The 21,050-nt window shown below is 27.4% G+C and overlaps 1 protein-coding gene across 3 annotated transcripts; it reads right to left on the bottom strand.

Moving 5' to 3' along the window:
- Positions 1 to 390: 390 nt before the first annotated feature.
- Positions 391 to 14,439, bottom strand: LOC107444511 (uncharacterized). Of its 3 annotated transcripts, XM_087155719.1 has the most exons (13): positions 14,325 to 14,439; positions 11,738 to 11,797; positions 10,804 to 10,851; positions 10,029 to 10,085; positions 8,205 to 8,252; positions 8,059 to 8,106; positions 7,642 to 7,698; positions 6,540 to 6,605; positions 5,938 to 6,015; positions 4,824 to 4,889; positions 3,256 to 3,303; positions 2,450 to 2,518; positions 391 to 701 (listed from the first exon to the last, which is right to left on the bottom strand). In XM_087155719.1, exons 1-12 carry the CDS (start codon positions 14,343 to 14,345, stop codon positions 2,450 to 2,452), a joined length of 666 nt encoding a protein of 221 aa, XP_087011845.1. In that variant the 5' UTR covers positions 14,346 to 14,439; the 3' UTR covers positions 391 to 701. The 3 variants fall into 3 exon arrangements, with proteins under 3 accessions (XP_087011845.1, XP_087011847.1, XP_087011851.1); XM_087155721.1 differs by lacking the exon at positions 10,804 to 10,851 and having other exon boundaries at positions 10,029 to 10,088; XM_087155725.1 differs by lacking the exon at positions 10,804 to 10,851.
- Positions 14,440 to 21,050: the final 6,611 nt, after the last annotated feature.

Genomic DNA, 21,050 nt, shown 5'->3' with positions numbered 1-21,050 from the left:
ATAGCTCAACCAAGACAAAAGAAAATTAAATTTTTCCCCCTTTAACTAGACAGGTTTAGATCTTACAAGTTTAGATCTTAAACAAGTTTAGATCTTGGATTAGTTTTACAAGATTTAAAATTCCAGGGAGATGCTTGTTTGAAATGCTAAGCCGATTTTTGTATTCTTAAATTGATAATAATGATTATGCAAAGTATCTTACATGAAAACCTAAACATAGCATTTTTAGAGAGTTGTAGATGTGTTACATATTTCAATTTTCTAGTATTTCCAACAAAACTTGTAAGGATTTTTAATAAGAATCAGAATCTAAGTGAGACAAAAAGGAAAAAAACGTGGCACACTCTACGCACATAATAAAAACAAAAAGAATTTATTAAAAATCTTCACAAAACTCTTTCAAATTGACATAATTTTCGTCATTTTCATCTCACTGCAGCTGTAATTAAATGAACATTGAATAGTATGAGCATGAAAATATTAAAAATGAAATAATGAAAAATTATAATTATAATAACATGTAATCATTCACATATAAAATGTTTTGTCTATAATCAAGTAACATTTTCATTAAAACTCTTGGATTAAAACTCTTGGATCAGGATTTTTTTTCCGTCCTTCAATCTCATTTTTCCATTTTACTTATTTATATTTCTGTAGTATTTCGTTACAAAACTCGCAAAAAGGATCTTGATCGAAATCTAAAAATAAACAAATAAGAAAAGAATTAGAACAAAAAATTAAGAACCACTTTAAACTTTGTTTTTGATGTCATTTCAACAATTAGAGAGATTCATTTCAACGTTTGGTAACTATTTTAATTTATATGCGTAATAAATAACGTATAAAAGTATTTAAATCTTGTACGATTAACAATATTTTATACACTAGAGTTCTTGAAAAAATAATCTTATAAACTTATTCGCACCTTTTAACTTCTAATTTGGGGACCATCTCATAAATCGAGACACTGATTTGGTAGTAACACCATTCACAGATCAGCATAGATGCACATAAATTAAACTATTTTTAAAAGTCCTTTAAATTATTTTCGAAAATTAATGCAAACAAATGAGAAGACCTAATATTTTCAAATAGCTGATCTCTCCCGAATTGCTTAAAATCCTATCACTGGAACAAAAGTTTTCTTGGTGTCCTGTTATTTATTTGGTACATTGCACATAGAAGCAATTGAGGAAAACAGTAATTTATTTGAAATTTTGAGGAAAACATTTTACTATCTTCGTACTTGGCATTATACGCTTTGGCTCAAGTGGCACTCAACCATTCCCCTGTTTCACTACATTTAAAACTTGAAAGAAAATATTTTGCTGCCTTCTGACTTTTTATTTTATATTTTATAACCGTCGCTGTACAGACAAACAATTTTGTGTTTACGATTACTAATGTTCAACTCTGTTGCCTTGTAATTTTGATCCCAATCTAGAAGACAAGAGAACTTCTGGATCAAGTATTGTGAGAAATTTTTCCTCCGTGGGGGACTTTTTGATGGAACTAACCCACATTTGAGTTACAAGGAGAGGAAGACTACGAGAACCTCCCATGGTTAACCTGATGGCAAGGAGACTCTAACCCATGATCCGTCTAAAACTGAGGATATTTCACGTCAGCACTGTGGTCGGTGCAAGTCGGATGCGGAACTCGTCCTCAGCCAGCCTTCCCGGGACCTATCCCGTGCTTGCATGCTTCATAAATATTTAAGTGTGGGAGGACTCGTAACACATTTGGTAGAATCGGAAAATGCTTTGTCACAAGAGGCAACCAATTTTACACCAGTTTCACTAAATTGAACGTAACCCTTTTTTTTTTCTTTTCTAAAATTCTTCGAATCTGTAAAGTGTATAAATTTTACTTTAGGGCAATATGTCTCACCTTTAATTTTTTTCCGTTTGCATTTTTATATTAAGTTAATTCTTATACAAAATAAAGTCTTAAGGTTTTTAAAAACAGAAATTTATTCTCCTGAAAATATGTTTTAATGTATCTTTTATTCAGTGTAGAATGAAATATTTTTAAGATCTTTTTGAATGAGGTGATAAGCCCATAGACATTAATTTTTAATCTGTAATATAAAAGTTAAGAAAGTGAAAAAAGAATTTTTTTTAAAACTTTATATTTTGAATCCACTTAAAATTCATCACAATATTTTTTTTTTTAATTGCTGGATATCCCAGAATATATTTATTAAAAAATAGCTTTTTTTAATTCAAAAACATTTTACTCTTAGATAACTTTTTTTTTTTTTCTTTCAAAAATAACTTTTTATAACTTTTTCTGAATTCCAACATGTAAAATGTGTCATAAAATTTATTTTGTTAATAATTAATTAGTACTTACATGGCTTAAAGTTAAACATTAAATTTGTTTATCACAAAAAATAGGAACTATTTTTTAAAAAAAGAATATATTAACCACGAGATCAACTTACTCATTTTCGACAACTTCTTTTGCTTCTCTTTGTCCTTTCTGATATGGAGATGAAAAATGACTCGAAATCCTGAAAAAAAAATAATTCCGTCACTTATTTTCAGAAATTCTTGAAATAAAGAATTATTTTAATTAAACTTGATTATTCTAAAATATACCAACAAGAAAAAAGACTTCTGGTAATTTTTTTTGTGTAATGTGTTCAGTAGCCAAAAAGCTTTTTTTTTTTAAATTTCTTATATCGTTGCAGAAATTTATTTTTCTCCTTAATGAAAACTTCCTGAAGAGTTTATTTTTTATATTCATTACATTGCATAAATAAATTATGTAAACTATATATTTTGCATATCCACATGCATGATTATCCGTTCGATTCTACTTTCTTCATTAGTTTCTGAATAAGAAGTACTTTTGTAATAAAAATTGACCAAAAAATTGCAAGTTTCTTTACATCTTGCAAGTTCCCTTATAAAAATATTCGAGAAATAAATTGTTTGTAGAAGGAAAGCTTTATCGATTTCGCACAGAAGGTTTATTTACTTTCCGGACGAGTAATGCAAATTTAGTACGAAAAGAAACTTAAGTATTAAAGTGTCTGGTCATTCTCATAAGACTAAGGAAGTTTAAAACAAGCCTCTTCATTGTTCAAAAATGTAATAAAACCGAAGTTCTTTAAAGTAGATGGAAAACTATTTTAAAATTAAAGTCAGTGTAACTAAATAAAATAAATAACAGATAAAATTGAGTTCGTTGCTGATTTTATAAAAAATAATTAACTAACCAACTATTTCAATAATAATATCTTACGTTTTCTTTTTCATCCATTCGCTCTCTTTTACGTTGATGTTTATTAGCCTGAAAAGAAAAAACAAATGTTGAGTGATAATTAGACAAGATTTTTTCCAAGAAAAAAAAACTTTAAATCTAAACATGCACTCTATAACAAAAAAATCGACGCACCAAGAAGGAGCTGTCCGATTGAAACGAAAATAGGTGGATAGGAAGACAATGTACAGAATAGTTAATAATTAAAATTTCAGAACAATTGAATAATTTATTGCAGAGTTTCAGTAACAAGTTCAATAAGGTGTTGACCCGCCTCTAGCCTGGATATAAGCTTCCACACGGCGTGGCATAGACCGATAAAGCTCCCGGATGGTCTCTTGCGGTATTTCCTGCCAAATTCGATCCAATTGTCGAACGAGGTCATCAACATTCCGTGCCAGATGCAATCGCCTTCCCATCATATCCCAGACATGCTCGATGGGAGAGAGATCTGGTGATCTGGCATGCCAAGAAAGAGTTTGACAAGCTTGCAGGCAGTTCATAGAAACACGTGCCGTATGTGGTCTGGCACTGTCCTGCTGAAAAACCAGTCCAAGGCGCTGCAAAAGGAACGGTGGCAAAACAGGTCTTAAGATGTCGTCGACGTACCGCTGTGCAGTAAGTGTACCTCTAATGACGGACCAAAGGGGTCTGGCTGTCAAACGAAATGGCACCCCAGACCATAATGCCTTGTTGAGGGCCGGTGTGGCGTGCAATAGTGAAGGCAGGATCCCCCCTCTGCCCTGTGCGTCTCCAAACACGTCTGCGATGATCGTCAGGACACAGTTTGAAGCGGGATTCGTCGCTAAAGACTATACGTCCCCAGTCGGCATCATTCCAGCCATATCTGTTCGAAACGTTCATGCATACGAAATTTCAAAGCAATCGGATGATTGCTTCTTGGTGCGTCGATTTTTTTGTCATTTGAAAAAAAAAATTTTTAGGCATTATTGAAACGGTTTTTTTAAAAAACAAAAATTTAAGTATATATATTTATTTAAAAAAGTATTAAAATTCTTTATGTGTAAAATATTTCAGTATATTTTCATGAAAGAAGTTTAAAATAAATTACACTGGTAAACTAACTTTTTGTACCATTTAAACAAATACTTGATCTTGACTAATTTGGGTGCGGGGATTCTAAATTTGAAATTAGATTTGCTTTTATAATTTTTAATGACATTTTTGGCCTATTTTTGTCGACGCGTACAAATTTGAAAACTTTGCAATTAGCATGGGATCGCATAAATGTTCAGTCAACTTTCGGGATGCTATTAGAATTAAAACTGCATAGAAACTTATACCTGAATATGTCATCTTATGCTACTAGACTCGCACCCCCTATTTTTATCTGCTCAGAAGCATACGAGGAAACAGCACATATTAGGAAAACTGCCCCTAGCCGCACATGACGACATTTCCGGGTATGTGTTCTTATGCAATTTTAATCCTGGTGAAGGGGCCTAAATCTCCTAGAAATTTGTCGCAACATTTTTAATTAATTAATAGAATTCAAAGCTAACTAGAAATCTACACATTTTTCTACCTACCGAGTTTTCAGATTTTTCTGCATTTTTCATCTCCTTCATAAAAATTCCCTCATCCTCAACTACTTTCTAAAAAAAAAAAGAAAGTCAATTTTCCATGGGTAAGTATATTTATGCCAAACATCACTTATAAAAATATGTAAAATAAATAAGTAATAAGAAAATCAAAATAAATAAATAAATAAAAAATAAATGAGATAGTAAAGTAAATTAATAAAACATAAATAAAATAGTAAAGTAAATAAATGAAAATTAAATAAAAATTTATAAATCTCCAAGATTAAAAATTTTTTAAAATTAAAAGTTTTTGCCCCTTTTTTTCTCCCTTTTTTTAAAACTTAACATGCTAAAAGATCACAAACGATGTAATTTTAATATTAAACGTAAGTTATCATTAAAAAAAAAGATTTTTTTCACTGAATCATAGTATACCCTAAATTGGATTTTGCGTAATACGAGGTTGAAAAGGGGAGCTTTGCTGTCACATGCTTTGATATTTGTCTCTTTTACATAAATATAGATGAATTTCTCTAAAAGTCCACATCATAATTTCATCTTTCAAAATGCGTGAGTAATCATGGACGTTTTGTTCTAAATTTTGGTCTTTAAGAAATCCCCCCCCCCAAAAAAAAAATTGAAAACTCCAGTAGTGTGCGAAATGAAATGTAAAAGTATTCTATAAAATTCAACTTGAAGTTAATCAGACTGGCTTTAGATTTGCTTCCTAAATTTTTTATCATCAGTCTTAAAACTCTTTTTTCTAAATTCTAGTCTCCAATGTGTCTTTAACGCTGTGACAGGTGTTCTTAAAGTATGTAATAAAGATAAAGGAACATCTTGCATGCAAAAGCAAAATGGATAAGTCTTTTCTATTATTATTATTTGAAATGCACGTCTTAATTGCTGAATTGTTCTTTCTAATCATAATCACATCTACTTAAAATTTGATCAGATAAAGAATAATCGCTAAAATCCTTGAATAGTAATAGTTCTGAAACCAGTAATAGTTCTGAAACCACGTTTAGTTCATTATTTAAAATTAAACATTCCGAGCAAGATATCTTAAGCACAAAGGAACTTTCAAAAATGCTTGAAAAGAGAGAAAATTGTTGCTCACCTCCTCATTGCTGGTTACCTCGATTTCCATACCAACATCCATAAAATCGAAGTACATTTCATTCGATGAAAAATCAACCTATCAAAGAAATAAATAAAATGGATTTTTGTTTTATAAATAGACAGCTTGTTAAACCTAAGTTTTATGCTTTAAAGGTGCATTTTTTAATACTTGTTAAGCATTATTGATTTTTAATATTTAACACGCCATGAATATTTGCTAAGCTACAAAACTATCTAAAAAAGAGTCACATATTTCATGGGTAAATAGATTATGTATGCAGGAAATTGTCACTAATAAAAGAAAAAAAAGCTACAGAAGTTAAATCCAAAACCGATTCATTAGATTATTTATATATATGTATTCCCAAGAAATTGTAGCTTAATTTAAAAAAATGTTAATACAAAATACCTGAACAAAAATCCGAAAACCAGGAGGAGATAATCGATACTACCTATAACAGCACCAGTCACAATATATACTTTTATGTTCGAAATAATCGACAAAAATCATTACAATTGCATATGAACCTCCTGAACTTGGGGCTCATTTCAAGCATATAAATAAGAGAAAATTATGTTAACAATCTATTTCAAACTTACAGACTTGGTGGGCATCTCAGTATCCGTTAACTTCTTTAAAAGAGCTTCTTGTTCCGTTACTAGTTTCTAAATGAAGGAAAAAAAATGCTTTTAATTGAAAAGAACACATTCATCAGATGATATATAAAACTTTAAAGATATAAAAAAACTTTTTTAAACTTTTTTAATCAAAACTTTTTTTTATATGAAAATTTAAATATATCTCTCAATTCAAGAAATATTGTAATATTTAGAGTTAAATAAAAGATTCAAATAAGGTCAATTCAATATTATTCTTAAAATATATTAATATTGAATTATGTAGAGTGTAATAAAAGATTTAAATGGCTTTATAATTTGATTCTATAAAGAAGCTTTGAATATTAAAACTAGAAAATAACTATCCATTCGAAAAGAATTATAATATTAAAAAAATTGAAAATATATAACAGGAAATATTGAGAATGTATGAAAGAATTAAATCGCGTTAAAATATTAATTACGCTATTATTAGAATCTTTACATGCTAATTCCTGAGAAAGACAATAAGTATAACAATATTTTATTTTATTTTATTTTATAACCGCCGTTAAACAGCCGACCCAATTTTTAGGTTTACGAATGCTAATGCTCAACTCCGTAGCCTTGCAATTTTGAACTCAGTCCAGAAGACAATTAAACTTCCAGATCAAGATCCCTAGTCCAAGACCAGGCAGAAATTTGTCATCGTGGAAGACTTTTTGATGGAACTAACCCGCATTTGTGCTACAAGAAGAGGAAGACTACGAGAAGCTTCCACGGTTAGCCTGACGGCAAGGAGACTCTAACCCATGATCCGTCTACCAACGAGGATATTTCACGTCAGCACTGTGGTCGGTGCAAGTCGGACGCGGAATTTGTATTGACCAACCATGATACCTCATCTGAAGGTGAACCTGTGTTAGCTCATTTGAAGGTGAATGCTCTATCCCCTCAGATCATTGTGGCACAAGTATAACAATATTGCCAAAAAATAGGAAAAGTAAAAGAATATATTTTTATTCATTTTTAAATGAAAAGTAAAAAAATAACTAAACATTAATAAATAACAGCATTGTTCTAAAAATATATTGACAAAAGTCACCTTTCGATCATTTCGTATTCTGCACAGCTCTGAATATAGTGGGTCCTTCAAAACTTCCTATAATAAGATAAATATAAACATTTACAAATATATAGATTAATTAATAAAAAATAAATAAGATTAAAAAAAATTAAAATTTTTATTTTTATTTTTTAAGTAGACTGAAAAATAATTGTATTTGTGGCGGAAGAAATTTTAAAATAGTTAAAAGGTTTCTAACTTTCAAAAATTAAATTCATTGTCACTGGAAAGTAAGGATTTGAGAACTCTAGTTAGTCGTGAAATGTTCAAAACTTTAAGTACTTAATTTCACTCTCCCAAATAGGAATATAAACAATAATAACAAAACTTTCAAACAAGACAATATATTTTAAATATTGAAATTTCGTGAAATTTTTTTTTTGAAACAGTACTTACATAATACTTGTCCGATTTTCGGGTTTTCTTTTGAATTTCTGATACAATCTGTAAAATATTTGTTAATATTCGTATTATTAATTAATTATGAAATAATATAACCATGACTAGTCAGTCTATCAAAATATAAAATAAATAATACTTACGTAATTTTCTGTACTGTTATAAAGATCTTCTTCCATGCGTTTAATTTCCTAAATAAACACATATAAAATGAAAAATAAAGTAAATTACTCAATGTTATTGTTAATACATGATTATAAATATATATCATTTTAACGGATAAAATTTAAAATAAATGAATTTAGTTTGCATTCAAATGAAATTTATTTAAATAGTGCGATTAAAACTCAAACTGTTTCAGCAGAAAATACAATATAAAATAAAAATAATTTTTATAGCCTATTAATACTTGAAATATATTCCTAGCAGGCCTCTTAACTCTCGATCAAACTTAACTGCTTAAGAGAGAGGCGCAGAGGAAAAATTCTAAACACAAATTCAATAAAACAATTTGTGAAAAATTGTTAAACAACAAACACTTATATATTTTTAAATTTTTAATAAATATCCTTATTTTGTACAATTTAAATTAAAAGAATTTTTTAGCTGCAACAAAAACCTTTCAATCTGTTTAGACTGTGGAAAAAATTCAATTTCCAAAAATCTGAAATCAGACAAATGCATGGTTTTAAATTACACACTAAAACCACAAACTCCATATTTTTATTGTTTTAAAGTTTTGAGGAAAGTTCCATAAAAAGCTATTTCTTCTAATCCAATAAAGCGACCCTTTCATTTTATACCGTTATTGAAAGTTTGATGCTAAGCACGAAAAAATACCAAGAAATCAGAAATCAAAAATTTATCCTAAATTCCAAGATGGAGATGGTCTCTTAACCCTAACAACTGATTTATTTCATTATTTTTAATAAAAGTTTAATATTGAAGAAGGAGTTTAAGGTTCACACGGACATGACTAATGCAACATGGTTAATGCAACATGTGAAATATTCGGGAATCAGTCAAAAACTATATAATATATATTTCAAAACACCAGAATTTTCATCCAACTTATGGTTAATGTTTTCAAAATAATTCTAGTAATATAGTAAACAATAAGTTTGTCGCTCTCTTGATTTGCTTGACTTCCGGTTAAAAAGTTAGCAACTGCTTACTACAGCTTATTCTGGGAGACGATAATTTCAAACAGATAGTTTTGTTTTCAATAAAAAGAAATGAACTTTATGATTTCTGAACTCAATTCTGTTCTTTTTTTTTCGTAAGTTATTAAAAATACTAAGCAATTCCAGTAAGTTTGAAAATAAAATTTTTACTAGTTATTTTTAAAAAAGATGTCATGGTTTCTAGATTTGGAATAAACTCGAATTTTTTTTTTTTTTTTTTTTTGTGCAGTCCTGATTAGGTCTCTTTTTAATTGTTTATTACTCTCTGTTCGCGTTGCGAGACGCGCACTATCTTACATTAGTGTTAGCATATTGTTCAAAATGCGAGTCTAAGTTCATTTTGCAAATTGTCATTCAGGTTTAAATTTCAATGTTGGTACAGTGGTGACAAGTCAATGTTAGTAATGTAGTCAATGTAGTGGTGGCAAGTCAATGTTAGTAATGTAGTGGAGACAAGTAATGTAGTCAAATGTTAAGCTACACAGCAAGAGCCAATTCCAGTTCAAGACTTAGTACTCACTGTAAACACAAATAATAAGTTACGCAACAACTATTCTAGAAATACTACTCAAGAAAGGTTTAAAAGCACAATGAGTATGATGTGAGTCAAATGCCTTCAAAATACAGCTGTAACAGTAACCCGAAAGTATGGGTAGTAAACAGCGTCCAACTCTCCCTAGTGTAAAAAGCGCCATCCATCCCCACCTCCCTTACAGTATTAATCAATAATTAACAACAACCATATTGAAAAGCATATTTATATTTCAATTAATTGATACTTACATAAGCTTCCTGAATCCTCGAAACGTTCCCAGAGGAATCATTAGGCACTTCGGATTTCTGCTTGTAGAAAAAAAAAAGCAATTAATTAGAGATCTCTATAGGGTTTGTTTATGAAAAAAAAAAAGGATTTCCTCAAAGTATTCAATAAAAAATGTAGTTTATAAATTTTTAGGATAAGTTAGGGAGGAGATTAAATTGTGAAAGTAAATGTAAGAAAGTTAATTTGTATAAAAAGTGCGAAAAATTTAATTAATTAAATACTATCATATTTACGTAATCTAAGAAATGTTAAAAGATACAAAAGTGCTAAAGATATACGCTGTAAGAATTTTCATTCTAAAAATACGGTAAAATAACCGGTAGCAGTCTGTTCATCCGAATACCCATATTGATTATGGGTAGGAACATTTTTACCTTAGCTACTTTGAAACCGTTTGCAACTGGTACAGTTAAAAAAACATGAGTACAGAACTATATGGTTTTGTGACCATTTACTACTGGCATAGTTTCTGAACCAAAAAATGAAAATTAAGCGGACACTGTGGGTGCTGCGCTATTAGAATAAAATGAGGAAAGAGTAGGAATAATAAAAATAAATATAATAGTGCTTTATAGAATAATAAAAATAATAATTAATAGAATCAGATTAATAATAATTGGTAATAATAATAATAATTAGTAATAATAATAATTAGTAATAATAATAGTTTATAATAATGAATAAGTAAGCATTTTAAAATGCTATGATCTAAAATTTCACGAGTAAAATGCTTACACAATCGATTTCAGGAGATGAATCATTCAATGTAGATGTTGAACTCGACTGATGAAATAAATAGAAGAAAAAAAATATCTCTCGTTAAAAACATTATCAAAAAATGAACTGGAATGTTATTCATGTAAAATAGTATAATTTGACTTCGAAAATATATTTTTCAAGAAAAAATATAAATTAAATTATTTTTCACTTATTTTAAATCGTATTTAATTCCATGAAAGAATAATACTCGCAAATTTGTTTGCTGGAGATGTATCTTCCAAATAATACGTATCTTCCAAATAAAGACACTCATTTTTATTCATATTGATTCACTCATTTACACTCATATAAATTCACTTTAAAACAATTCAAAATTAGAAAAATTTAAAAATAATAAAAAGAAAAAATTTAAAAAAATGAAATAGCATTTTTAAGATTTTTCTCTAGAAAATGGTTAGAATTAATACATAATTTTTGTAAACTTTATATTCCCCAAGAAATATATTGAAAATTACAAAAGATCTTCATCTTCTCTTTATTTCTGGACATTGAATAAGGTTTTAACAAATTAAAACCAGTTTGATTGCCTGATGAAATTTGTTGATAATTTCTGAGATTCGTGTTTCCCATTCCAATCAATATTCATTGACAATCAAACATGACTTGATGTTCCAAATATCGCATTCTACTATATCGATTCGTTAGATTCTTAAAACATGAAATGAATTTCGACTCCCTTGTTATCATTGACTCCAAATATATAATATAAAGACAATAAGAAAACCCATCTCGGATATAAAAACAATAAAAAGAAAGAAGTTCGATTAATTTAATTTAAACAAATTTTCATTATTTATGTTAAATCACATGTTCTTGAAGGATATCCCTTGCAAGGAGGAACTTTTTAATGTTTAGAAGGGGGAAAAAAGATAAGTTGAAAGCAACTTACCTGTTGAGAACTGGAAATCTCTAGTTTGATGGCAAAAGTTGTTCCATCATAAGTAACTTCCTATAAAAAAGAGTATCAATATTTATTAATGTTGTAAAATAAATGACTCTCTGAATCACAGACTTATAATCTATATCAGTGCTTACCTGTCATAAAAACTCTGTCACGATATTCAAGTCTTAGATAGCTTTGAAATTAATGCAACAATATTTTTAAAGATGGAAAACGATAACTAATATTTGTTTACAAGAGCTGAATATTGTTTTAATTTATGAAAAAACAAAACAAAAGGAAACAACAACAATGCAATGATCAGCTCTTCATATATATTTTACGGACATGACTTTTATCTCTTTTAGTCTTTCACTTCTTTTTAAACTTTACATTTAATTTTAAATATGATCTCTTGACGCTTTGATACTTAACACTAATTGTTTTAAACGTTCATTGCTGCATTCTCTTTCGTTTGCCCGACTCTGAGGATTTATAACCCACGATGCGTTGAACACTGAATATATTAAGCGTCCCTGAATAATTTTCCCTGAAATAGTTTATTTAATATTTTAAATAGAAATTTAAAGCACTAAATATTTTTAATGGGTTACTAAAATTAAGCTCGCCTTTTAAACGAATTTTTTTTTACGAAAAAGTCACTGCAATGATCCTATTGCGCATGCAAATATTTTTTGTTAGTAAACAAACAAAAATAATGAATAAAAAAACCTTTAACAGTGAAAAAGTAAATGAAAAATTTGACTATAATATTGCATAAAATTGACAAAATAAGAATTGTTTGAAAAAATTAGAGCGAATATATTTCTGAAATTGCGCTAGCTTTTCAAACGAAATGTTTTTGGGATAAATCCATGATATTGGTCCTATTGCGCATGCAAATATTTGTCTTTAGTAAACGAATAAAAATAGTGAATAAATAAAATTTATGCATTGAGAAAGAAAATTGAAAATTTGATAATCGGATTTTATTGAAAGCTGACTGTAATTATTGTTTGAATGGATGAAAAGCGATCTCAATGATGCTAAAAAATTCTCTAAAATTCCAGAATAACGATAACTATATTTTACTTTCTTGTTACGGGAAATGATGCATGAGTGAAAATATAGTGCTGATTAGAATAAATATCTAATGCAAAGTTCCTGGAGAAAAAGTAATGTAAATCTATAACAGTACAATATATAGATAATTGTAGTACATTTAATTGTAGTTTAAGGCTATTAAATTAAAATAATTTAATAGCCTTAAACTACAATTAAATGTACTACAATTATCTATATATTGTTCACATTAAAAGGACTTCAATAAATAAAACAATAATTCTTCAATAAATTTTATATATTCTCGATACTACTTAAAACATATAATTTCAATATTTATTTAACCATAAACTAAAATTAAATGCAATTTTTTCTTTTATTGTTCTTATTAATTAGAGTGGAAAGAAATTTTTTGTTGCGCTTATAAAACTTTTAAATTCATAACTAAAAGTAATAGAATATGACCTATCCATTTTAGATACTAGTGGAAATAAGTAACTAAATAACCATAAAGTAAATTTCAATGCAATATTTTCGATTTTTTGTTCATATTAAATGGACTGGAATAAATAATGTTTGTCGTGATTATTGAATATTTTTAATTTATAACTAAAAATAATAGAATATGATTTATTCATTCTAGATATTATATATAATTTAAAAAATAATTAGCTATTAATTAAAGTTAAATGCAGTTTTTGATTTATCGTTGATATTAAATGGACAGAAATAAAAAAAAAATTTTTGTGTGTATTAAATTTTCCTGCTTGTAATTAAAAATAGTAATCGAATTATTTTCTGAAAATATTAAAACATTTGAAAATTTTCTAATGAGTTAAAAAAATAAATTTCTGAATTTTTTGAAGAAAAAAAATGCCAATAATTTCTCAATATTTAAAAAGGCAATGATTTAAGATGAAGAGATAAAATAAGATAACATAGATTTTTGTCTATAAACGAAGTTTACTTTCCCTTTTCTGCTGTAATTAATTTGTTTAAATGCACAAGTAAAGAATAAACTAATTATTATGTCTATTTTTAAGAGCAACTTTCACGCAAAAGTCCTGATTTTAGAGAAATCTTTAACAAATAGATTTCTTAATAAATTAAAACTAAAATTTTTTAGAATGCTTAATAAAAAATTATTTAAAATGTCTTTTATATTTAAGGCTTTCCTTACCATTTATCAGTAATACTTACTGAAACTATTTTAACTAATTATCAACTAATTAATAAAAACAATTAATAATACTAACAATTAATAATTCAACAACTAATTAATAAAAACCTATGTTTCCTAGAAATATGAAAAAGAAATCATGACAATTCTGATTCTATTAAAAAAAAAGAAAAAGAAAAAAAGAGGAGCAAGAAAGAAGAAGAAATGGCGAAATAGCTAGCGTTAATAATTTTTTCATAATTATTTTTTCAACGTAAAAGCATTTTATTTTAGAAGAAATCGTGTTTTAAATACATAATTAGCACAACAAAATTATTTTTTGCTAATAAAATGAAATGAAAACATGTTATGTACCTGTTGATGCCTAGGAGCCATCTCACAATTAACGCGTGTTTTAATTATGAAACAAATGGTTAGGAAAAAAACTAATGTAAACGAGAAGTCTAATAACGAACACGACAAAATATATCCTCTGGTGGGACTGACTACTGAACAAATACCCCTTTTCCCCCACCTCTCCCCCAAACTGCCCCCTCTGGTGGCTAACTTGTCAGCATTTCGAAATAAAAAGAATATTCAGCATTTTGAAATTTAAAATATATCATCAAATATCTGGCAATTTTTCACGAACCAAACCATATTTCAACAATACCGGTTTTTAAATTCCCTCTTTCAGTTTTTGAACCTTTTTACCAGCTTTCGATTCGATTTAACGAAAATGACGTTTTCATCAATTGTTTTAGGCAAAAAAAAAAAAAAAAAAAAAAAAAAATAAATAAATAAATAATAATAATAATAAAAAAAATAAAATATAAATGAATAAAAAAAATTAAAAACAGTTTTAAAAAAAGTTTTTTTTTCAGTTTAGTATAAATTATTTTATTAAGAAAATATGTTAATTTTTTTAATGGCAATTTTGAAGGATTAACACTAAGCACGGAAATGAGCCAAAAATTTTCAATTATCATTGTTACTTATAATATTAATATTTTTTTAAATTTCTTTTTCAAACGAAGTGTAAGTACTTTAAAAAGATTTCTTCCCTTCATTGATAAGAAATTTTTGAGACCCAAGACTTGCGATTTAACTGATATAGGTTGGATTAGTCATTTAAATTCGAGTTTAATAAAGTAATCTTTTATATTTATCAAATGTAATACTGTCTAATTCTCTTAGTTTAACTAAAATAGCTGCACGCTTTCTGCCAGCTTCTAACTTTCTTTAACGAAATAGTTTATAATTGTTAATTTTGAAAGAAAATAGAGCGAGAAAAAATACGGCCAAAACTTATGCTTTATGGAAACACTCGGGAAAATTCATATGAAATTTCTCAGAAATTTTTAACGAAGCACTTTAGTAATGATTTTGGTAAAATTAACAATGAAATGTTCTTTCATAATATATGAGAAAATTTAGTAAATGTGAAAACACTTAGTAATTTTATTATGATACCCTACAGCATGGCATAAAACTATTTATTCGGTTAAATTTACTTTTCTGTTTTGCATTTTCTACTAAATGCGTGGTAATCAGAAATTTTATTAATAAAACCAAAATTTCTAGCAAACCATTACTATGTAAATGGAGAAATACCCAAATTAATGGTTTAAATACATTTGTTGATTTTCATCATCAAAATTATTCTTTTCATTTATTCATATATATGTCCACCATAAATGTCACTACAAAACAGTGCGGTAATTTTTATTGATTTTTTTCCCTCGTAATATTTAGTTTCAGAATTTAAAAGGATCATTTTAATGCTTAAAGAGCATAAAAAATAATTAGGATTAAAATTTGTTTTTAAAAAAGTTTTAGAATTGACTAGGTTATTAAAACTTCACAAAAGTGAATTGTAATCGGGATGAATAATTGGAATTACTAGTAAAGACTAAGTATTGCGTTTCTGTAACATTTGTTTACTTATGTTATGAGCTTTAAAATAGTAATTAATTATTCTTTTTCTCCTTAGTTTTAGATTTAGACTGCAACTTTAGACAGATTTAGACTGCAACTACCTCTCTTGAGATTAAAAAAATACGTATTTAAATCATGCTATTGTTTCCGTAACAAGCAGGCTGAAACAACAATAAAAAAACAAAAAATGTAAAAAAAATATTATATGTGAAATATTTTGAATATTATATGTCCTTTGAAATTAAAAATATAGGCATTTAGTATGCATGATATTACCATATATACCCAGTTGTAACAATAAACGGATTTTTTTTCTATATTACGTGTAAACAATTTAATGCAGAAAAAAATTATTCCTCATCAATAAGAAAAAATGACGTGCGATTCACTGAAACTATTAAAAAGATGTTACAGAAGATTTAATATAACAATGGGCCTCAGATTTACATTTTTTCCGCTATAGCGCATAAATTGCGTCTTGCAGTGGTGTTTACTCTAATATCACTTTGTGAAAATTTCCTAACTAGAAAAAAAAGTGTAATAAAAACTAACGCACATATTGACAATCTATGAAGTTGGTATATTCTGTGAAATTAATCTAATTATTTGAGCTCTTAAATAATATTTAATGCAAGGTTAGGAATCGCACAAGATTAAAATGTACTACCCGCATTTAAGCATACCACCTCGGTTTCAGAGTTAAAGTTAGCAATAGGAATGAACAATTAAGAAAACTGCAACTGTTAAATTCATTAATCATTGCTTCAAAATGGCAAATTTGTTATCAGATGTTGCAATAAACTTTGTAAAGTAAATGATACTTTCAGTTGTTCTGTTTTCACAGCACGTATCATTCAAGATTAAAGCAAGAATAGAAGTGTCAAATCCACATTCACTACAGGTGTGCATCTCACAAATTTGAAGAACTAATTGCACTCAAAAAGTTAAACTCATTCATCATAACCACCCACCACAGTGGCGGGGCTTCCAGTTGTTGCATTCCTTATCAGTTATAAGGATGGGTATTTCGGAAGTAAGTTATGAATATCAATCCGCATTGTGTGTCATTTATTCTTTAGTACCTAGATAGAATGTGTACACTTTTATTGTTCCTCATCAAAAGAGTTTTCTGAAGCCTAACAATCATTACAAGAGAACACGTGTCTGCAAAACCCATTTAAAAAGGAAAAAACGTGCATTTCCCGCCTTCACAAGTTTTTACCCTTATTATCATTTAGTCTAATAAATATTTTAAAATCTGATTAAAAATATTAAATAAAGAAAAAAATATTATTTAAATTAAATCTATCGATGGATTTAAAGCAATCGTTACAAAAATTTATAAGCCTTTATCCATTTTGTTACTAAGATCCTAAAAAACATTGATCTGTAAATTTTTTTTTCTTCTTTTTTTTTCCTGAAAAATAGTTAAAACAATGTTCCAAGAAAATAAAATTTAAAATTAAGCAATTTGTATTTTTTTTTAATTCGTAGGGAATAATTAGTATAAGATATTAAATATTGCACAGGTTAAAATTTGTCAGCGTGATAAGCCGTAATCATTGGAATTTACTGCAACTATAATAAATTGCCTATTTGTATAACTATAATAAATTTGTAAAACTATAATAAATAACTATAATGAAATGCTTTATTCATTAGTGATTATAATAATTTCAATAGCGTTTTTGCTTCTTCCTCGCTTGAATACAAATGTTTTATTTCTATTGTTTGTACTTTTTACAGTATTTTTTGACGAGATTTATATATATATATATATATATATATATATATATATATATTTCATATCATATATATATATATATATATATATATATATATATATATATATATATATATATATATATATATATATATATATATATATATTTCATATCATATATATATATATATATATATATATATATATATATATATATATATATATATATATATATATATATATATATATATATATATATATATATATATATATATATATATATATATATATATATATATATATATTTCAAATTTCTGTTGGCAACAACTATTAATTATTTTTGGCTTATTACAAAGTTTTGATGCTACAAATTATTTTTTCTAAATTTATCTGAAACCACTAGTGTATTCGGTGCATAGAAATTTTAAATTTTTTTTTAAAGTAAGTAATTTAAAATCACCTGCAATTGAGATATAAAAAAATAGTTATGAATGAAATTAATGGGAAAGTGGTAGTGCTCCCCACTTAATTGCATATCAAATAATCGAATAACCGGCTTATGCAAGGCCGTAACCAGGATATTTTTTCGGGGGGGGGGGTATAAGGTAAAAAGCAAGGACATTTTCAGACATGCAAAGAAGGGGGAAAACATTGTAACAAATATTGTTTATTCTATTGTTTGCAAAAGCTAAATTAGCGATTAAAAAATATTACATGATAATTATTTTTCAATTATTATTACATAATAATTATAATCAATTTGTAGACAAAGTTTACAAGAATATGCGACGGTGATTTGAAGAAAATTTTTCGATTACTTTTTTAGGACAAACCGGAATATCCCGAAATATTCTTAATAAAGTTAGCCCTGTTAGCCTTTCTTCTTTAGTAGCATTTCTTGTTGCTGTGTTAACGCGTTTAAGAGTAGAAAAAATTCTTTCTGCAGTTGCTGTGGTGATTGGCAACGTAGCCAATATTGATAACAATAACTGTTTAGGGAAAAGATACTGTCACATTCTTCCATTGCTGAAAGTGCCGTATCTGGTGTGTACTGGTGTACTGGGAAGAGGTTTGATTCGACAGTTTTTGTTTTTCTTTTTACTGAGAGGCTCAAAGAAAAACTAAAAAGTTTGAATCCCAGAATTTCGGGAGGGGGGGTATGTCCCGACGCCCCCCCCCCTGGCTACGGGCCTGGGCTTATGCGAATAAAATTAAATGGAACCAAATCATTTTATATTAAACTAATGATAAACTCCCCCATTTAAAGGAATATTTGTTGTTTTCTGTCCCCGCCTAATTGGCTAAACAGCTAAAATGAAAAAAAATTGTTTATTTTTGAGAAAAGTTTCACTAGCTAAAATGGAATTTCCGTTTTTCAGTTAAGATAAGGATACAATAGGCGGTTGCTTCAATAGAGACTTCATGTTCATTAGTTGCTCTAGACAGGTAAAGTTGAAAAATTAATCAAACCTTGCTGCCAGTTATACATTGAAGTAAACGAAAGGGGTCCTTGACTTAATTAACTCACCCATCATTAGAGTGTAAAATAGGTACAGAGTGATTTGCATTGTAGTCAAGACTTGTATGGCGCTGTTACATTTGATAAGAAAGAGTTTATAAAACCTAACACAAGAGAGTACAGTGTGTCTTTCTCTTAAATAGAATTATCATTGCTTAATACAGTGAATAACTCTGGGTTGGATGCAAATTGAGCGCGAAAAAGATTGATTTGAATTGATCGGGGAAAAAATCAATATTGAAAGTAATAAATTAAAAAAAATTCCAATCTAAAATAGCTCATTAATTTGGAATTTCTCAAGTTAAGGATAGGAAAAAAAAAAGAAAGAAGTAAAAATTAATAAAATCTGAATGTATTTGAAAGGAATACGCAAGTCATGAAAGTTTAAGTTAAAACTGAAATGGAAAATCTGATTTTGATAAATTGATCAACTAAACGGGTATAAAAACAGTTTTGAATTATAGATTTTTCGGAAGGGATCAAATAATATTTTGACCTACATTATATTTTTAACTAACATTGATTTATTTTTATGTAACTTTAAAAGTCATTTATATTTTATGATACATACAGTTTTAATTATAATTGTTTACCTATCATAAAACTGAGTTAATTTAATTTAAACGCTATACTAAGCATTAAATACAATTAAAAAGTAAAATTTCGCAAATATTTTGAATTTAAGATTAAATATTACTGTCTCAGAGAAATAATTATCAAGATAGCGAAGCATAATTTTATAAAAACACCAACAGTTTCTTGTTGAGTTATGATTAATCAGTTCAGTTTCCTTACCATCCAATGTTACAGTAAATTTTATAACCGAGTGGAAAAATACAATTTCAATAAGAAGTTTTACAGAAATGTTTAAATAGCAATTTATTTAATTACAATTTCATCGTATTCAATCAAACCAGTCAAGTGACCATAAAAGGTATTTAAAAAAATAAAAGTAGGTCTTGAAAATGCACGAGGAAATGAATTCGTCAACAAATCCATTTTCCCAAATTTAAATTCTTTTTATTTTATTTTATTTATTTATTTTTACATATTTTTGACATTTTTTAATTACAATAATTTTTCGAAATAGTTGAATATAGTTAGAAGAAGGGGTGAATAAACGAATTTATTTCATTCACATTTAGATTTTTTAAAAATTTTTAAGAAATTTATTGATAAATTTTTCATTTATTTCAATGTAGTAAGACCTTTTTTTTATTTGGCTAGTTTACTTCCTAGTAAAAGTCATCAAAATGAAAGAAATATTTAGGGAAAAAAAATCGAATACTTTTGGATGTAAGAATTATTTTATGTTAAAATAAGTTGAAATAAAAATTATTTTGTGTTGAATAATGTCCGCAGAGATTATGATATGAACTGAACACTCCCCCCCCCCCCAAATATCCTCATTCACAAATTTTTTCTGAGAACTGATTGCAACTTTAAAACCACACCTTGCTTCTTTTGTCCACTTTGTGCGTGAACACCTACTAGTTTCGTTATCAGTTCTTGTTCAAATTCGGAGATATCCTTGCAAGTCTTTAAACCAATTTGTTGTTTTACAGAGTTAAATATTTTTAAAGTATTATTATTATTATCATCAATTAAATGAAATGGGGTTTATTCACTAATTATATTAATAGGTTCTAAAGCACGAAATGATGTGAATGTTTCGTTCTCCTGTAGTTACTTTCTACTAAAAATGGGTGAATATATTAAAAAAATAAATAAATAAGCACGAAAAGGTACTTTGGTATTTTATAAATTTATTTCATTCAATAAGCCATTTAAGACTATTCATAAAGTCATAACATTAAGTTAGATCATTCATAATATGAAGTAAACCTTTCATAAAGTTTCACATCATAGATAAAAAAATTTAATTTTATTAGATTTCACAAGATATTGCTCATAATATTTA

The sequence above is a fragment of the Parasteatoda tepidariorum genome, chromosome 2 (assembly GCF_982258835.1).
Source record: "Parasteatoda tepidariorum strain Cologne lab strain chromosome 2, Ptep-v5.0, whole genome shotgun sequence".
In the NCBI taxonomy this organism is placed as follows: domain Eukaryota; kingdom Metazoa; phylum Arthropoda; class Arachnida; order Araneae; family Theridiidae; genus Parasteatoda; species Parasteatoda tepidariorum.
This window is presented reverse-complemented; position numbering and strand designations above follow the sequence as displayed.